The 20979-nt window shown below is 27.0% G+C and overlaps 1 protein-coding gene across 6 annotated transcripts in view; it reads left to right on the forward strand.

The window, feature by feature from the left end:
- Positions 1–20979, forward strand: part of Prosap (SH3 and multiple ankyrin repeat domains prosap) — a 579703-nt gene that overhangs the window by 353740 nt on the left and 204984 nt on the right. For all 6 annotated transcript variants that reach the window (XM_075313696.1, XM_075313695.1, XM_075313697.1 and 3 more), the window contains one exon: positions 11165–12008. In XM_075313696.1, coding sequence (XP_075169811.1) covers positions 11835–12008 — 174 coding nt within the window. In that variant the 5' untranslated portion in view covers positions 11165–11834. The remainder of the gene's footprint in view (positions 1–11164; positions 12009–20979) is intronic.

The raw sequence follows: 20979 nt of genomic DNA on the forward strand, positions 1-20979 counted from the left end.
CATCCTATGGTGGAGGGTATAAAAATAATCGCTTACTCATTAGACTATAGTAATAATCAAAATCTAAAAAAAAATATGAATTAATATCAATCATACGCAATATGGACCCCATTGGAAATATATGCAATCAATCCACTAGACCAGTAATGCAAAAACGCAATTTATTTGTTATCAATGTTTACAATTCACAATTTTACGGAATTTCTTTTAGAAAACATTACCGATAAATGGAAGAAACAAACATTGCTTACTCACTAAGCTGTTATATTATAATTATAATAAAAAAATTTAAATAATTTGGTATTAATATCAATTATACGCAATGTGACCCCCAATGGAAATTGTTGGCATCCACATTACTAAAGCCGACTTTATGACGAATTATTTAATAATTTTAGGAACAGTTGGTTTCTTCAATTTATGCACACAAAGAAAAGCAACTTTTCTCCGGAACGAAATTTTAAACATTGGAAATTTCCCCAGCTTACAAAGTATTTTCTTTTTAACCAAATTTACCCGACTATTATGGCGAGTGATTTAACGATTATAAGAATATTTTTTTAGGTACAAAAACAACTTTTTTTTGTCTGTAAATTTTGTTCCTGAGAAAATAAATTTCTTCTTTCAGTGCACGAGCTAAAGGAAATACAATTTTTTGTTTGCATACAATCTAGACCTAAGGCCTTTATAATATTTTTTTTTATATTTTTTTGGTAACTTTTCTGATTCTTTTATCTAACGGTTAAATTTAATTATTCAGAATTTTTGAAGAAAAAATTCTCAGCCCACACTACTAAAGCCGCCAGTGTTAATTATTCACATCATTGCGCCCCCAAAGAGACCTTTAAAATAAGTTTGACATGCATTTTTCCACCACTTCCAAAGTAGTTATTAAATTGTTATGTTTTTTGTTGTTGTTGTTGTGGTTGTTGTTGTGGTTGTTGTTCTTATTGTTATTCTTATTTTCTTTATCGTACTCATGTTATGTTTAACTTTTAACATTTAACCCCCCCAAAACGACTGCGATAACATAAATTTGCCAGCCATAAATGGAGGACAAACAAAAAAAAAACAAAAACAAGCGCACCAAAACACCACATTTGTTAACGACGACGAGTTCAAAGCACCATGTAATTAAACCATGTTAAATGCATTGCAATTTATGTAGTTGCCGAAGCCGCCTAGGTTGACCCACATGTCGATCAAAAATTAAGAAGGGCGGGGATAGTAGGCTGCCAAACATGAGGATGGACGGACAGATTTGCCTATACACATATTTGGCGAATAGTAAAACAAAATTTTATTTTCAGTTTTCAATTTGATATACCCTACACCATTAAATTGAATTGTTTGAAAATAATTCCGAAAAAATGTAGTAGATTGATCGAAGTTTTGGCCATCGCTTCTTTTTTCCATCTTTCAAAAAAAAAAATATTTTATGTCTTCAATCACGAAATTAGTGATCAAATTAATTTTTAATTGAAATGTCTTTAATCAAGCAAGTCTGAGTAAAACTCTGGCTTCTGGGGTCATATAAGTCCATATAGGGCGAAAAATATATATGGGAGCTGTATCTAAATCTGAACCGATTTCTTTCAAAATCAGTAGCGTTCTGTTCTAATCCAAAACAGAAACATGTGGCAAATTAGAAGTCAATTGGACTAAAACTGCGATCTGTGTTCACAGACAGACGGATGGACGGACAGACATGGCTATATCATGGCTATATACTCAGGGCCAAAAATTATAGATTTTTTTACTGTTTGGTAGAATTGTTGATGTTTTGGTAGATTTTTCAAAATATTCCAGTTCAATTAAGAGGTATTTAATTTTTTTATTATAGAAATAAAATTTTCAGCAAATTATCTATACAAATAAAATTTTGACAACATATTATTTAGAAATAATAGTTTGGCCAGATTTTCTAAAGAAATAACAGTTTGGCAAAACTTTCTATAGAAATAATATTTTGACAGAATTTTTTATAGAAATAAAATTTTGGCAAAACTTTCTATAGAAATAAAATTTTGACAAAATTTTGTATAGAAATAAAATATTTGGAAAATTTTCGATAGAAATAAAATTTAGGCCAATTTTTTTAGAAATAAAATTTTGGCAAAATTTTGTGTAGAAAAAATAAAATTTTGACAAAATTTTATTAATAAAGTAAAATTTTGTCAAAATTTTCTATAGAAATAAATTTTGGGCAAAATTTTTTATAGAAATATTATTTTGGCAAAAATTTGTACAGAAATAAAATTTTGCCAAAAATTTGTATAGAAACAAAATATTGGCAAAATTTTCTATAGAAATAAAATATTGGCAAAATTTTCTATAGAAATAACATTTTGACAAAATTTTCTATAGAAATAAAATTTGAAAAAAAAATTCTTTAGAAAAAAATTAAAAAAAAAATAAAATTCTATAGAAAAAATTTTGAAAAAAAAAAATTTTGGCAAAAATTTTTTATAGGCATAATATTTTGGTAAAATTTTTTATGGAAATTTAATTTTGGCAAAATTTTCTATAGAAATAAAATTTTGGAAAAAATTTTTATCGAAATAAAATTTCGGCAAAATTTTCTATAAAATCTATAAATTCCAGTTCAATTAAGAGGTATTTAATTTTTTTATTATAGAAATAAAATTTTCAGCAAATTTTCTATACAAATAAAATTTTGACAACATTTTATTTAGAAATAATAGTTTGGCCAGATTTTCTAAAGAAATAACAGTTTGGCAAAACTTTCTATAGAAATAAGATTTTGACAGAATTTTTTATAGAAATAAAATTTTGGCAAAACTTTCTATAGAAATAAAATTTTGACAAAATTTTGTATAGAAATAAAATATTTGGAAAATTTTCGATAGAAATAAAATTTAGGCAAATTTTTTTTAGAAATAAAATTTTGGCAAAATTTTGTGTAGAAAAAATAAAATTTTGACAAAATTTTATTAATAAAGTAAAATTTTGTCAAAATTTTCTATAGAAATAAATTTTGGGCAAAATTTTTTATAGAAATATTATTTTGGCAACAATTTGTACAGAAATAAAATTTTGCCAAAAATTTGTATAGAAACAAAATATTGGCAAAATTTTCTATAGAAATAAAATATTGGCAAAATTTTCTATAGAAATAACATTTTGACAAAATTTTCTATAGAAATAAAATTTGAAAAAAAAAATTCTTTAGAAAAAAATTTTGAAAAAAATAAAATTCTATAGAAAAAATTTTGAAAAAAAAAATTGGAAAAAAATTTTTGGCAAAAATTTTTTATAGGCATAATGTTTTGGTAAAATTTTTTATGGAAATTTAATTTTGGCAAAATTTTCTATAGAAATAAAATTTTGGAAAAAATTTTTATCGGCAAAATTTTCTATAAAATTGTGTCACAATTTTTTATAGAAATAGTATTTTGGCAAAATTTTGTTTAGAAATAAAATTATGGCAAAATTTTGTTTAGAAATAAAATTATGGCAAAATTTTCTATAGATATGAAATTTTGAAAAAAAAATCTTTAGAAAAAAAATTAGAAAAAAAATCTATAGAAATAAGATTTTGGCAAACTTTTTTATAGGCATAATATTTTGGTAAAATTTTTTTATGGAAATAAAATTTTGACAAAATTTTCTACAGAAATAAAATTTTTTTGTTAAAATTTTATTTCTATAGAAAATTTGGCAAAAATAAAGCTTCGGCACAATTTTCTATTGAAATAAAATTTTGGCAAAAGTTTGTACAGAAATAAAAAAAATTTTGGCAAAAATTTGTATAGAAATAAAATTTTGACAAAATTTTCTATAGAAATAAAATTTGAAAAAAAAATTGGCAAAAAAAACTTGGCAAAAATTTTTTATAGGCATAATATTTTGGTAAAATTTTTTATGGAAATAAAATTTTGGCAAAATTTTCTATACATTGTGTCACAATTTTTTATAGAAATAGTATTTTGGCAAAATTTTGTTTAGAAATAAAATTTTGGCAAAATTTTGTTTAGAAATAAAATTATGGCAAAATTTTCTATAGCAATAAAATTTTGAAAAAAAAAATTCTATAGAAATACGATTTTGGCAAAAATTTTCTATAGAAATAACATTTTGGGAAAAATTTTAACAAAAAATTTTATTTCTATAGAAAATTTATCAAACATTTTGCCGAAATTTTATTTTTATAAAATATTTTGCCAAAGTTTTATTTCTATTAAAAATTTTTGCCAAAATCCTATTTTTATAAAACATTTTGCCACAATTTTATTTCCATAGAAAATTTTGACAAAATTTTGTTTGGATTGAAAATTTTGCAACAATGTTATTTCTGTAGAAAATTTAGCCAACATTTTATTTCTATACAAAATTTTCCCAAAATTTTAATCTATAGAAAATTTTGTCACAATTTTTTATAGAAATAGTATTTTTCTATAGAATAAAATTTTGGGACAATTTTGTATAGAAATAAAATTTTGGCAAAATTTTCTATAGAAATAAAATTGTTGCAAAATTTTCAATTGAAACAAAATTTTGTCAAAATTTTCACAGGAAATAAAATTGTGGCAAAATGTTTTAAAGAAATAAGATTTTGACAAAATTTTGTAAAGAAATAAAATTTGGGCAAAATTTTGTATAGAAATAAAACTTTGGCAAAATATTTTATAAAAATATAATTTCAGCAAAATTTTTGCCAAATTTTCTATAGAAATAACATTTTGACAAAAAATATTCTATAGAAGCAAAATGTTGACAAAATGTTCTATAGAAATAAAAATTTTGAAAAAAAAACTTCTATAGAAAAAAATGTTTGCAAAATTTTTTATAGGTATAATAGTTTGGTAAAATTTTTGATAGAAATAAAATTTTGACAAAATTTTCTATAGAAATAAAATTTTGGAGAAAAAAATTTTATAGGAATAAAATTTTGGCAAAATTTTCTATAAAATTTTGTAGAAATAAAATTTTATCACAATTTTTTATAGAAATAGTATTTGGCTAAATTTTGTATAGAAATAAAATTATGGCAAAATTTTCTACAGAAATAAAATTTTGACAAAATTTTCTATAGATAAAAATTTTGGGAAAACCTTGAATAGAAAAAAAAAATTGTTGCAAAATTTTCTATATAAATAAAATTTGATCTAAAACTGAAAATATTTAAAAAAAAATTTCAGCAAAATTTTTGCCAAATTTTCTATAGAAATAAAATTTTGACAAAAGATATTCTATAGAAATGAAATTTTGACAAAAATTTCTATAGAAATAAAAAATTGAAAAAAAAAACTTCTATAGAAACAAATTTTGGCAAAATTTTGTATAGGTATAATAGTTTGGTAAAATTTTTGATAGAAATAAAATGTTGACAAAAATTGTCTATAGAAATAAAATTTTGGAAAACAAAATTATAGAAATAAAATTTTGGCAAAATTTTCTATAAAATTTTGTCACAATTTTCCTTAGAAATAGTATTTGTCTAAATTTTGTACAGAAATAAAATTATGGCAACATTTTATATAGAAACAAAATTTTGGTAAAATTTTCTACAAAAATAAAATTTTGGCAAAATTTTCTATTGAAATGAAATTTTGTCAAAATTTTCTATAGAAATAACATTTTGGCAAAATTTTCTATAGAAAAAAAATAGATCTCAACCTTGCCAAAATAAAGAATTTTATTTAAACTGAAAAAGATCGAATAAAACAAAATAAATCAACGAAAAAAAAATACTATCAAAAACAGCAAAATAAGATTTTGTAAATTTGGTAGATTTTCGGTAAAATTTTCTTAAAATTTTGGTAGATTATTCTTGGCACGAGTGGTAACCGTGCTCAGCCCTGAGCAATATTGTCAAAAACACCATGTGTCTATCTATCCTTCTGGGTGTTGCAAACACATGCACTGTTCCGCAGTGTGGCGATGGGTATAATAAAAAAATAAAGTTAAAAACATTTGCAGAACCAATTCAATTTTTAATGGAATATTGTTTAAAATGAAAAATAATGTTTTCTGTGTTCTAGCAACATAGGGATACCGTGACGAAAAAAAGTTTCATCTTTTGACTCAATGGAAGGAATCGCCTCAAACAAATGGACACCTTTAATTCATCATGATGGATGTGCGGCAACATATAGTCGGCTCTGACCATTTTTAAATATTTTTAATGTTTTTGTTTTGTGTCCGCATTTTACAAATTATTTATGTTTTATTAGTGGCGAGAGTAAAAATAGGCGCAACCACTAATTTTTTGTTTTTGTAATCAAATAGCACTCGCCATACCACCGTTTTATGTGTTCCACTGACATATGGATGCGATATTTATTTTTTTCTTTTTGGGTTACTATATCACTACGGCCGCCACAGCATTCAGTAGGCAATGGCAAATTATTGCATTCACTCATTTGTTGTCAAAGGTTTGACATCAATTTTTTTTCATAATTTTTCCTGCAATATATTTTCACATCATTGCCAGAGTGTATGAAGTACAACCAATATTCTCACTTACTTAGTCCGCCTGTTTGAGTGTCAGTCTTTCTGTGTATACTCTACCTCCCATGACACTGTCAAATAGTATTCGCGAAATATGTCAAATGTTAGACATGGTGAAATGAAATTGTTTCCATTTCAGTATTATTTACATTAGCCAGCTATAGTCATGCACACCCATAGGGACAACATTGCGGTTGTGATATGATGACCTAGTTTTGGTGAATTAGGAATTTTTAAAATACGAGTATATCTTCTGGTTGTTTTTATCGACATGAATTCACTGATATTTTAAAAAGCTGTGAGTTGTAAGCTAACGTGGAGGTCTATGACATGATTTAGGTAGGCAATATGTAGGGTATTTATTTAAGTATATGAGAAATTTTCAAAATTGCGTTATCAAAATTAAGTTTATTATTTTTCCTTTACTAATCAATACAAAAATATGTATTTCATACAATTCATTTTTTTGCGACAACATGAAATCATACCAAAGCACGATGCAGAGGGTCGGCTCAACAAGAACGGGACGAGTATAAAAATAGTGCTCAGAAAAGTCATAAATGACAGTGCCATAAATTTTGACAAAATTTTCTTGATAATAAAATTTTGAACAAATTTTCTATAGGATTAAAATTTTTAGATAATATTCTATAGAAATAAAATTCTGACACAATTTTTTCTATAGAAATTAAATTTGGAAAACATTTTTTATAGAAATAAAATTTTGACAAAATTTTTAATAGAAATAAAATTTTGACAAAATTTTTTATAGAAATAAAATTTTGAGGAAATTTTCTATAAAAAAAATGTTGACCAAATTATCTATAGAAATAAAATTTTGAAACATTTTTCTACAACAATAAAATTTTGAAATTTTCTATAGAAATAAATTTTGACAAAATTTTCTATAGAAATAAACTTTTGACAAAATTTTCAATAGAAATAAAATGTTGACAAAATTTCCTATAGAATTAAAATTTTGACAAAATTTCCTAAGAAATAAAATTTTTACAAAATTTTCTATGGAAATAAATTTTGACAAAATTTTCTATAGAAATAAAATTTTGACAACATTTTCAATAGAAATAAAATGTTGACAACATTTTTTATAGAAATTAAATTTTGAGGAAATTTTCTATAGAAATAAAATTTTGACAAAATTAAATTTTAACAGCATTTTCAAAATTTTAATAACATTTTCAATAGAAATAAAGTTTTGACAATTTTTTTGTATAGAATTAAAATTTTGACAAAATTAAATTTTAACAACATTTTCAAAATTTTAATAACATTTTCAATAGAAATAAAGTTTTGACAATTTTTTTGTATAGAATTAAAATTTTGACCAAATTAAATTTTAACAACATTTTCAAAATTTTAATAACATTTTCAATAGAAATAAAGTTTTGACAATTTTTTTTGTATAGAATTAAAATTTTGACAAAATTTTCTATAGAAATAAAATTTTGACAAATTTTTCTATAGAAAAAAATGTTGACAAAATTTTCTATAGAATTAAAATTTTGACAAAAATTTCCTATAGAAATAAAATTTTGACAAAATTTTATATAGAAATAATATGTTAGCAAAATTTTCTATAGAAATAAAATTTTAACAAAATTTTCTATAGAAATTAAAATTTGGCAAAATTTTCTAAGAAATAAAATTTTGACAAAATTAAATTTTAACAACATTTTCAAAATTTTAATAACATTTTCAATAGAAATAAAGTTTTGACAAAATTTTCTATAGAAATAAAATTTTGACAAAATTTTCTATAGAAAAAAATGTTGACAACATTTTTTATAGAAATAAACTTTTGACACATTTTTCTACAACAATAAAATTTTGAAATTTTCTATAGAAATGAATTTTTGATAAAATTTTCTATAGACATGAAATTTTACCCAAATTTTCAACAGAAATAAAATTTTGACAAAAATTTTTACAGCAATAAAATTTTGACAAAATTTTCTTTAGAAATAAACTGTTGACAAAATTTTATATAGAAACAAAATGTTAACAAAATTTTCTATAGAAATAGCATTTTGACAAAATTTTCTATAGAAATTAAAATTTTGACAAAATTGTCTATAGTAATAAATTTTGACAAAATTTTCTATAGAAATAAATTTTTGACAAAATTTTCAATGGAAATAAAATTTTGACAAAATTATTTATAGAAATAAAATTTTCAGGAAATTTTCTATAGAAATAAAATTTTGACAAATTTTTTTATAGAAATAAAATTTTGAGGAAATTTTCTATAGTAATAAAATTTTGACAAAATTTTCTATAGAAATAAAATTTTGACACATTTTTCTACAACAATAAAAATTTGAATTTTTCTATAGCAATGAATTTTTGGTAAAATTTTCTATAGAAATTAAATTTTACCAAAATTTTCAACAGAAATAAAATTTTGACAAAAATTTTTACACCAATAAAATTTTGACAAAATTTTCTATAGAAATAAAATGTTGACAAAATTTTATATAGAAACAAAATGTTAACAAAATTTTCTATAGAAATAACATTTTGACAAAATTTTCTATAGAAATTAAAATTTGGCAAAATTTTTACAAAATTTTCTATAGAAACAAAATTTTCTATAGAAATAAAATTTTGCGAAAATTTCCTATAACAAAAAAATTTTGACAAAATTTACTGTAGAAATAAAATGTTGACAAAATTTTCTGTAGAAATAAAATTTTGACAAAATTTTCTATAGAAATTAAAATTTGGCAAAATTTGCTATAGAAATAAAATTTTGACAAAATTTTCTATAGAAAAAAATTTTGACAAAATTTTCTATGGAAATAAAATTTTGACAAAATTTTTTATAGAAATAAAATTTTGGCAAAATTTTCTATAGAAATAAAATTTTGACAAAATTTTCTATAGAAAGAAAATTTTGGCAAAGTTTTCTATAGGAATATTATTTTTGAAATATTTTCTATAGAAATAAATTTGTGAAAACATTTTCAATAGAAATAAAACTCTAACAAAATTGTCTATAGAAATAAAATTTTGACAAAATATTCTATGGAAATAAAATTTTTTATAAAATTTTCTGTAGAAATAAAATTTTGACAAAATTTCCTATAGAATTAAAATTTCCTATAGAAATAAAATGTTGACAAAATTTTATATAGAAATAAAATGTTAACAAAATTTTCTATAGAAATAAAATTTTAACAAAATTTTTTATAGAAATTAAAATTTGGCAAAATTTTGACAAAATTTTCTATGGAAATAAAATTTTGACAAAATTTCCTATAGAAATAAATTTTTGACAAAGTTTTCTATAGAAATAAAATTTTGACAAAATTTTCTATAGAAATAAAATTTTATCAAAATTTTCTATAGGAATAATATTTTTGAAATGTTTTGTATTGAAATGAAATTTTGACAACATTTTCTATAGAAGTAAAGCTCTGACAAAATATTCTATAGAAATAAAATTCTGACAAAATTTTCTATAGAAATAAAATTTGACAAAATTTTCTATAGAAATAAAATTTTGACAAAATTTTCTATGGAAATAAAATCTTTATAAAATTTTCTATAGAAATAAAATTTGTATAAAATATTCTATAGAAATAAAATTTTGACAAAATTTTGTGTAGAAATAAAATTTTGACAATTTTTTTTTCTATAGAAATAAAATTTTGACAACATTTTCTATAGAAATAAAATTTTGTTGTTGTTTTTTTTTTATTTCAGCTTAAAACCATGCATTGACTTAACTACAAGTGTAGCTTAACCAACAGAGGAAAAGAATGTTTGTCAAATTTATTTGGGCAAAGCCCTATAGATTGCAAGATGGTTGGATGGACGCACGTTTCGGAATTACCACATTCCTCATCAGAATCCTCTACTTGAAGCAAAACTATCAACCAATTGTCAGAATAAATTTAGGCAGTTCGGCCGGCTTATGCCGAAATAAATTCGTACAAACATATCTCTTTTCCTATACCACTGTCAAATCATCGATTTGAGCGCAGTTGGCTGGGTTTATTTTGAGCGTGCTTCCTCTTTCAAATAAACCCAGCCAACACAACAACAATGCTTAAAGAACAAAACCAACAATAACAAGACAAAACGAATGAAATAAAATTTTGATAAAATTTTTTATAGAAATAAAATGTTGGCAAAATTTTCAATAGAAATAAACTTTTCAATAGAAATAAAATGTTGACAAAATTTTCTATAGAAATAAAATTTTGACAAAATTATCTATAAAAGTAAAATTTTGACAAAATTTTCTAAAGAAATAAAATTTTGAAAAAAGTTTCTACAGCAATAAAATTTTGTGTAGAAATGAAATTTTGACAAAATTTTCAATAGAAATAAAATTTTGTTGTTGTTTTTTTTATTTTAGCTTAAAACCATGCATTGACTAAACTACAAGTGTAGCTTAACCAACAGAGGAAAAGAATGTTTGTCAAATTTATTTGGGCAAAGTCCAATTTTTTTTCTATAGAAATAAAATTTTGACAAAATTTTCTATAGAAATAAAATTTTGATAAAAATTTTCTGTAGAAATGCAATTTTGATAAAAATTTTCTGTAGAAATAAAATTTTTATATTTTTTTTTATAGAAATAACATTTTGGTAAAAATTTCCTTTAGAAATAAAATATTGGATTCTTTTACTAATTCCTACTTTTTTGCTTATATATTTCCAGATGTAAAAAAATTAAATGTGTAAATCCTCTTCGATATATAGAAGATTGCGGGAAGATGAAAGCCGAAAAAATGTTTACAAAACGAAAACAAATGGCATGCATTTCTGCAACGGCTATTAAATAAACAAATGATTGGAGTAAATGAACGAGTGTGCCGAAATCCAGACCTATCCATTGGTGTTGTAATAATCACCAATCATAACAAAATCGACTTTAGATGATTGTGGATAATTATAAACAATCAACGAATGAAAATTTTGTTACACGAAAAGAGAACAGAAACATTTCACTGGAACAGAGGAACAGAAAATAAAATTAAATAAAAAAACACTAAACGACTGAATTAAAATTACACAGAATTAAAGTGAAGAAGTTTTTCACACTTCAATACAATTCTTTTATAAACAAATATCAGAGCACCGTCAATCACAACAGTGCTTAGCCTAATTCAGTTAACGATAATTGAAGTAAAAACTGCAGAAGAATATAATCACCTCCTACAACACTATACAACCACTCGAATAATCCAAAGGCGTTTTACGCTGCCCCGCTGTTTGCCGCTAACAAACGCAAATTTTGTATTTTTCTCTCCCTCGAGTTGCCATAAAAAACATTCAAAATTACGACGTATCACCCACCTACACCCAAAGTCAAACAAAACCCGGCCAATATGGACAGTGGTTCCGGGCCGGGATTTGACGATGAACCACCGCCAGAGCCACGGGATGGTTGGCTTCTGGTGCGCATCCACGTGCCAGAGCTGAATGTCTACAAATGCCTGCAATTTCCCTCCGACAAATTAGTGTGGGATGTTAAACAACAAGTATTAGCCTCATTACCAAAGGTAAGTGATGATTTTGACTCTTTCCCGCTCTTGCATACTACACTTAGCTTTAGGCGCCTTGTGATTGTGATACCTGGTCTTGTGCATTCCCTAGCATTACTTTTAGGAGACAGACTGAGGAGACTTGATCAAAATGTTTAGCAGGCAACGAAATGTGTTTGACTTGTTTGTGCTAAACTTAATTAAATCTCAGAGTCAACATTTACTTATGTATATATGTGTGTGTATAGATGTATATAAGTGTGTAACGAAACACTGTGGGATTGGGAAATTTTTAAATATTTTGGAAGAACTTGCATTTAAAAGATTAAGCGAATTGATATAGAACATCTCTTAACGCAATTAGCTCTCTATTGTCCTTAGCGTTCCAAAACTGACCAATATTAGCATGTGTGCATTTCCAAACCTAGTTAAAGGAGTAGAATTTAAGCAATTAAGCGAATTGATATTACAAAACTCTTAACACTATTAGCTGTCTATTGTCCTTAGCGTTCCAAAAATATCAACCATTAGCATATGTGCATTTTCATAAGGAGTTAAAGAATTGAATCTATTTTTAATATGGCGATTTTTTGCAATTTAATATATTTTTGTCATTATTGAGACAGCTATCCGATAGAAGTGAAATGATATTACCGTCTTTAACTGAATTGAAAATCTGTAGCGTGAGTGCATTATAAATTTTTAATACGGTGATTTTTTGCAATTTAATGTGTTTTTGTCATTAATCAGATAGATGTCCGATAGAAGTAAACGGATATTACCATCTTTAAATGAATTGATATTGAAAAACTGTAAATACCATAACGTTCCCATACTTCTCAGCTTTTGAGAAATAGAAATCTGCAGTGTGAGTGCATTATAAATTTTTAAAATGGCAATTTTTTGCAATTTAATAATTTTTGTCATTATCAAGATCGAAGCCCGATAGAAGTAGAACTTATTGCCATCCTTAAATGAATTGATATTGAAAAACTGTAAATACCATAACATTCCCATACTTCTCAGCTTTTGAGAAATAAAAATCTGTAGCGTGAGTGCATTATAAATTTTTAATACGTCGATTTTTTGTAATTTAATATATTTTTGTCGTTATTGCGATAGAAGCCCGATAGAAGTAAATGGATATTACCGTCTTTAACCGAATTGATATTGAAAAACTTTATGTACCTTCTCTTTCATATAGTTTTCAGCTTTCAAAAAATAAAAACCTTTAGCATGTGTGCGCTACATTTTTTAATTTGGGGTGTTAAATGAATTACATTGTTGTGATCATTATTAAGATAGATACCCAATAGTATTAGAAGGATATTATCATCTTTAAACGAATTGATTTAGTAAAAATCTACATACCCCGACTTTTGCATAGATGCTAGCTTTCTGTAAATGGAAATCGTTAGCATGTGTGCGTTGTAATTTTTTTATGGGGAGTTATAGATGTTTATTCTATTTTTATCATTTTTAAAAAAATGTACAATAGGAGTATTATTTATTTATTACAAGATTTACAATCATAGAAATTATCAAAATAAATATTTAAGAGAACAAATTAACAACGCTTCTCATTAATTCAGGTTTATTTGATATCAAAACAAGTATATACGGCCAGTTAGGCCAGGCTGAATCTTATGTACCCTCCACCATGGATTGCGTACAAACTTCTACTAAAGACGGTCATCCTCAATTAAATTACTTGGGTTGCGGCCTATGGCAAGGCATCTTAAAACTTCTGAACATCATCTTCTAAATTGTAAGTTAGTACATGCGGGATATATAGTAGACAAAAGAAAGGTCGATTTAAAACGTATATAGAGGGAAGAAATAATTACGAACCGATAAACTTCTGTCCGGTAATTATAGAGCCAGAATTGAAATATGGGAGTCGCTTTATATGGGGGCTATATACAATTTCGAACACGAGTTTATGAAATATGGCTGATTTTTTACTGTTTTGTAGGTTGGTAAAATTCTTGCTGTTTTGGAAAATTTTGCAAAATATTCCTGTCCAACTATTAAATGCTTCATAAATAGAGATAACATTGTGACAAAATTTTTGTATAGAAATGAAATTCTGACAAAATTTTCTATATAAATAAAAATTTGACAAAATTTTCTATAGAAATAAATTTTTAACAAATTTTTCTATAGAAATAAAAATTTGAAAAAAATTTCTATAGAAATAAAATTTTGACAAAATTTCCTAAAGACATAAAGTTTTGACAAAATTTTCTATAGAAATGAAATTTTGAAAAATTTTCTATAGAAATATAAAATTTTGACAAAATGGCAATAAAATTTTGGTAGATTTTTTTTGGCTACAGTGGCAATCGTGATTTTTCGGTTTATTTGGGGCTATATACTATTTCGAACACGAGTCTATCAAAAATGGCAGATTTTTTACTGTTTTCTAGATTGGTAGAATTCTTGATGTTTTAGAAAATTTTGCAAAATATTCCTCTCCAACTATCAAATGCTTCATAAATTTTCTATAGAAATAACATTTTAACAAAATTTTCTACAGAAATAAAATGCTGACAAAATTTTCTACAGAAATAAAAATTTGACAAAATTTTCTGTAGAAATAAATTTTTAACTAAATTTTCTATAGCAACAAATTTTTAACAAAAATTTTCTATAGAAATAAACATTTTACAAAATTTTCTATAGAAATAAAATTTTAACAAAATTTTCTATAGAAATAAATTTGTAACAAAATTTTCTATAGAAATAAAATTTTGACAAAATTTCCTAAAGACATACAATTTTGACAAAATTTTCTATAGAACTAAAATTTTGGCAAAATTTTCTATGGCAATAAAATTTTGGTAGATTATTTTTGGCTCCAGTGGCAATCGTGATTTTTCTGTGATTGAGGATCGGTTTATTTCGGGGGCTATATATAATATAGATCGATACGGACCAATTTTGCCATGGTTGTTAACGGCCATACAATAGCGAAGTATACCAAATTTCAACCGGATCGGATGAATTTTGCTCCTTCAAGAGGCTCCGGAAATCAAATCTGGGGATCGGTTTATATGGGGGCTATATATAGTTATGGACCGATGTGGACCAATTTTTGCATGGTTGTTAGAGACCATATACCAACACCCTGTACCAAATTTCAGCCAGATCGAATGAAATATGCTTTTCTTTGAGGCTCCGCAAGCCAAATCTGGGGATCGTTTTATATAGGGGCTATATATAATTATAAACCGATGTGAACCAATTTTCGCATGGCTGTTAGAGACCATATACCAACACCCTGAACCAAATTTCAGCCGGATCTGATAAAATTTGCTTCTCTTTGAGGCTCCGCAAGCCAAATCTGGGGATCGGTTTATATGGGGGCTATATATAATTTGTGCATGGTTGTTAGAGACTATATACCAACAGCATGTACCAAATTTCAGCCGGATCTGATAAAATTTGCCTCTCTTGTAGGCTCCGAAAGCCAAATCTGGGGATCGTTTTATATGGGGGCTATACGTAAAAGTGAACCGATATAGCCCATTTGCAATACCATCCGACCGACATCAATAACAACTACTTGTGCCAAGTTTCAAGTCGATAGCTTGTTTCGTTCGGAAGTTAGCGTGATTTCAACAGACGGACGGACGGACATGCTTAGCTCGACTCAGAATTTCACCACGACCCAGAATATATATACATTATGGGGTTTTAGAGCAATACTCCTATGTCTTACAAACGGAATGACAAAGTTAATATACCCCCCATCCTATGGTGGAGGGTATAAAAATATTATGTTAATAAAAGGTAATTTTGTTTATCTAAATGTTCTTTTCTGAGGAAAATATTGTTTCTTTGGATGTAATTCACTGTGTTCAAAAAACTCCTCAAAATACTCTGGCCATATTATACATGTATGTTATGCCATTTTTTTTTTTTTGTAAGATAAAAATTTCTAACTTTGACCATAGTATGTCGGGGAAAACCTATATCGTTACACGCTTATATATTTTACCATGTACATATATTAAATATATATTACTCAACAAACATCTTGTGTATACTGTATATAACAATTGTATATAATTAAAAAAAAATTGTTTGAAGTTTCTCCTTATTATAAAGGGTGATTTGTTAAGAGCTTGATAACTTTTTTTTTAAAAAAAACGCATAAAATTTGCAAAATCTCATCGGTTCTTTATTTGAAACGTTAGATTGGTCCATGACATTTACTTTTTGAAGATAATTTCATTTAAATGTTGACCGCGGCTGCGTCTTAGGTGGTCCATTCGGAAAGTCCAATTTTGGGCAACTTTTTCGATCATTTCGGCCGGAATAGCCCGAATTTCTTCGGAAATGTTGTCTTCCAAAGCTGCAATAGTTGCTGGCTTATTTCTGTAGACTTTAGACTTGACGTAGCCCCACAAAAAATAGTCTAAAGGCGTCAAATCGCATGATCTTGGTGGCCAACTTACCGGTCCATTTCTTGAGATGAATTGTTCTCCGAAGTTTTCCCTCAAAATGGCCATAGAATCGCGAGCTGTGTGGCATGTAGCGCCATCTTGTTGAAACCACATGTCAACCAAGTTCAGTTCTTCCATTTTTGGCAACAAAAAGTTTGTTAGCATCGAACGATAGCGATCGCCATTCACCGTAACGTTGCGTCCAACAGCATCTTTGAAAAAATACGGTCCAATGATTCCACCAGCGTACAAACCACACCAAACAGTGCATTTTTCGGGATGCATGGGCAGTTCTTGAACGGCTTCTGGTTGCTCTTCACTCCAAATGCGGCAATTTTGCTTATTTACGTAGCCATTCAACCAGAAATGAGCCTCATCGCTGAACAAAATTTGTCGATAAAAAAGCGGATTTTCTGCCACTGATTTTGGTAATAAAATTCAATGATTTGCAAGCGTTGCTAGTTAGTAAGTCTATTCATGATGAAATGTCAAAGCATACTGAGCATCTTTCTCTTTGACACCATGTCTGAAATCCCACGTGATCTGTCAAATACTAATGCATGAAAATCCTAACCTCAAAAGAATCACCCTTTATCTGTCTTTATTGGTTTTTATTTTTAGTTTACTTTTAATTTTATAAAAATAATTCAAAAGCAGACCATAACATCCCCCAGGGATATAGACATGTTATTTAAACTTATATAATCAGACTTCAGTTATCTTAATAATGTGCATAAAAAAAATAAATGAAATATTACATTAAGAGCATCTGTTGGGGCCTCACTATCGTGTAATATTTCATATGTGTTTTCTATGGCTAATAAGTAATCCGACATCATATTTGCATGTATTTTTTTTATATAAATTTTATGGAAGTTTTTTAAATAACAAGTTGTGATTTCCTGTTGCAATTCCCACGTAGTTCTAATGCTTTTTGTCTGTAAGATTTTGCAAAATTCTCTTGTTAATAATTAAAACTCAATTAGCTTTCCATTATTTATTGCAATTATTCTCGTTTAAGAGCAGAAAAGGCGGAGGAACAATTCAATACATTAATTCAATATTCAATTACACAATACCATACTATTAAAATTATTAAATAGTTGAAAATATTACGTCTGGAAGGGGGTTAATCATCAAGATCATATCGAATTAAATTGTTACTCAAAGTCAATTTAAGTAATTAATGGTTAATGGCATGTGTAAGAAATACCTAAAAAAAAGCATATATGACGACAAAATTCTATGGCAAAATTTGCAATTGACCACCCTTGACCTCTACGTAATTTTGAGATGATAAATGTATCAGTTATTTGTAATAGGCATGTATAGATTCTAACTCAAATTAATCCAATGACATGTTTCCCCTCAATCATTTTTTTTATAACAAACAAAAAAAAATTAAGCAAAGTTCAATTATCGTTTAATTCTATGAATGAATCAAACTTCTGAAACAGCGGAAGTTTAAAATGAAATTGATTTCAAAATCAACCCACATTTCATTATTTGATTCAAATCGTTTGAATATTGCGTGTCTGTAATGGCCATAGGTTTAAAGTAGCAGATCAAATGACAGATCTCAACAATGATTGATGTAAAAATTGTGATTGATGATTGTGAAACCTTAATCGAGAACAATATTTTTTTGAGATGTTATCTAAATTTCATTCATTGTCTATGTAAGAGACATAAACAACAAGTTGTGGTTAATCAAAAGATATAAATTGGATTACAATAGCCAGATTAAGCTGGTCAAGATATAGATAAAATATTAACAATTAGTCAGACTGATTGAAGTTGTGTATAGGAAAACTTCGTTTCAGCCATGCTGAATTTAGTTTTCTATAGGCAAATTACGATTTAGCCAGGCTGAATTAAGTTTTCTATTGAAAAACTACAATTCAGTCGGGCTGAAGTAAGTTTTCTATAGAAAACCTTCGATTCAGCCAAACTAAATTAAGTTTTCTTTAGCATAACTTTAATTTAGCAGGACTGCATTAAGTTTTCTATAGAAAAACTTCGATTTAGTCTATAGGAAAACTAAGATTCAGCCGGTTTGAATTAAGTTTTCTTTAGAAAAACTTCAATTCAGCCGCGCTGAAGTAAGTTTTCTATACAAAATCTCTCATTCAGCCTAGCTGAATTGAGTTTTCTATAGGCAAACTTCGATTCAGCCAGGTTGAAATAAGTTTTCTTTAGAACTTCAATTCAGCCAGACTACTTTAAGTTTTCTATAGGAAAACTTCAATACAGTCTGGCTGAATTAGTTTCTATAGGAAAACTTCAATATTTGCCAGGCTGAATTAAGTTTTCTATAGAAAAAGTTCAATTCAGCCAGACTGCATTAAGTTTTCTATGGAAAAACCTCAATTCAGCCTAGCTGAATTATACTTTCGATAGAAAAACTTCTATACAGCCAGGAAAAATTCAATTCAGTCAGGCAGGCTACGTTGAGTTTTCTATAGAAAAACTTAGATTCAGCCTGGTTGAGTTAAGTGTTCTGTAAGGCAAATTAACTTTTCTATAGGAAAACTTCAATACAGCCCCGCTGAATTAAGTTTTCTATAGGAAAACTTCAATGGAGCGCCGCTGAATTAAGTTTTCTATAGGAAAACTTCAATGCAGCGCCGCTGAATCACGTTTTCTATAGAAAAACTTCAATGCAGCCCCGCTGAATTAAGTTTTCTATAGGAAAACTTTTATATTTGCCAGGCTGAATTATGTTTTCTATAAGAAAACTTCAATATAGCCTGGCTGAATTAAGTTTTCTATAGGAAGACTTCAATATACCCAGGCTGGATTAAATTTTCGATATGGAAACTTCATGTCAGACAGGCTGAATTAATTTTTTTATAAAAAACACTTCAATCCAGCCTGATGAATTAAGTTTCTGTAGGAAAACTCCGACCCAGCCAGGTTCAGTACAGTTTTCTATAGGAAAACTTCAATTCAGCCTTGCTGAATTAAGTTTTCTATAGGAAAATTGCGACTCCAATAGACTGAATTAAGTTTTCTGTAGGAAAATTGCAAATTAAGTTTTCTATAGGAAAACTTCAATACAGCCTCGCTGAATTAAGCTTTCTATACGAAAACATCAATAAAGTCAGGCTGAATAAGTTTTCTATCGGAAAACTTCGATTCACTCAGACTGAATTATTTTTTCTATAGGAAAACTTCAGTACAGCCTGGCTGAATTAAGTTTTCTATAGGAAAACTTCAATAAAGCCAGGCAGAATTAAGTTTTCTATCGGAAAACTTCGATTCACCCAGGCTGAATTAATTTTTCTATAGGACAACTTGAATACACCCAGGTTGAGTTAAGTTTTCTATAGGCAAACTTAAATACAGCCAAATTGAGTTAAGTTTCTAGAGGCAAACTTCGATTAAACCAGGCTGAATTAAGTTTTCTTAAGAAAAACTCCAATTTAGCCATGCTGAATTAAATTTGCTGTAGAAAAACTTCAATGCAGCCCCGCTGAATTAAGTTTTCTATAAGAAAAATTCTATATTTGCCAAGCTGAATTAAGTTTGCTATAGGAAAACTTCAATATAGCCTGGCTGAATTAAGTTTTCTATAGGAAGACTTCCATACAGCCTGGCTGAGTTAACTTTTCTATAGGAAACTTTAAATACAGCCAAATTGAGTTAAGTTTTCTAAAGGCAAACTTCAATTAAATCAGGCTGAATTAAGTTCTCTTAAGGCAAACTGCGATTCAGCCTGGCTGAATTAAGTTTTCTATAGGAAAACTTTATGCAGCCCCGCTGAATTAAGTTTTCTATGGGAAAAATTGTATATTTGCCTAGCTGAATTAAGTTTTCTATAGGAAAACTTCTATATTTACCAGGCTGAATGGAGTTTTCTGTTGGAAGACTTCAATACACCCAGCCTGAATTAAGTTTTCAACACTTTAATCCAGCCTGATGAATTAAGTTTCTGTAGGAAAACTTCGACCAAGCCAGGTAGAGTACAGTTTTCTATAAGAAAACTTCAGCCTTGCTGAATTAAGATTTCTATAGGAAAATTGCGACTCCAATAGACTGAATTAAGTTTTCTGTAGGAAAATTGCGAATTATGTTTTCTATAGGAAAACTTCAATACAGTCTAGCTGAATTAATCTTTATATACGAAAACTTCAATAAAGCCAGACTGAATTAAGTTTTCTGTCGCAAAACTTCGATTCACCCAGACTGAATTATTTTTCTATAGGAAAACTTCAGTACAGCCTGGCTGAATTAATCTTTCTACCGAAAACTTCAATAAAGTCAGGCAGAACTTCAATCCACCCAGGCTGAATTAAGTTTTCTATGGGAAAACTTCAATACAACAATGCTGAATTAAGTTTTCTTAAGGAAAACTGCGAGTTTCTGCGAAGGAAACTCCAATTTAGCCATGCTGAATTAAATTTTCTACAGGAAAACTTCAATGCAGCCCCGCTAAATTAAGTTTTCTATAAGAAAACTTCAATATAGCCTGGCTGCATTAAATTTTCGATAGAGAAACTTCATGTCACACAGGCTGAATTAAGTTTTCTATAGGA

The sequence above is a fragment of the Haematobia irritans genome, chromosome 5 (genome assembly GCF_050003625.1).
Source record: "Haematobia irritans isolate KBUSLIRL chromosome 5, ASM5000362v1, whole genome shotgun sequence".
Lineage (NCBI taxonomy): Eukaryota > Metazoa > Arthropoda > Insecta > Diptera > Muscidae > Haematobia > Haematobia irritans.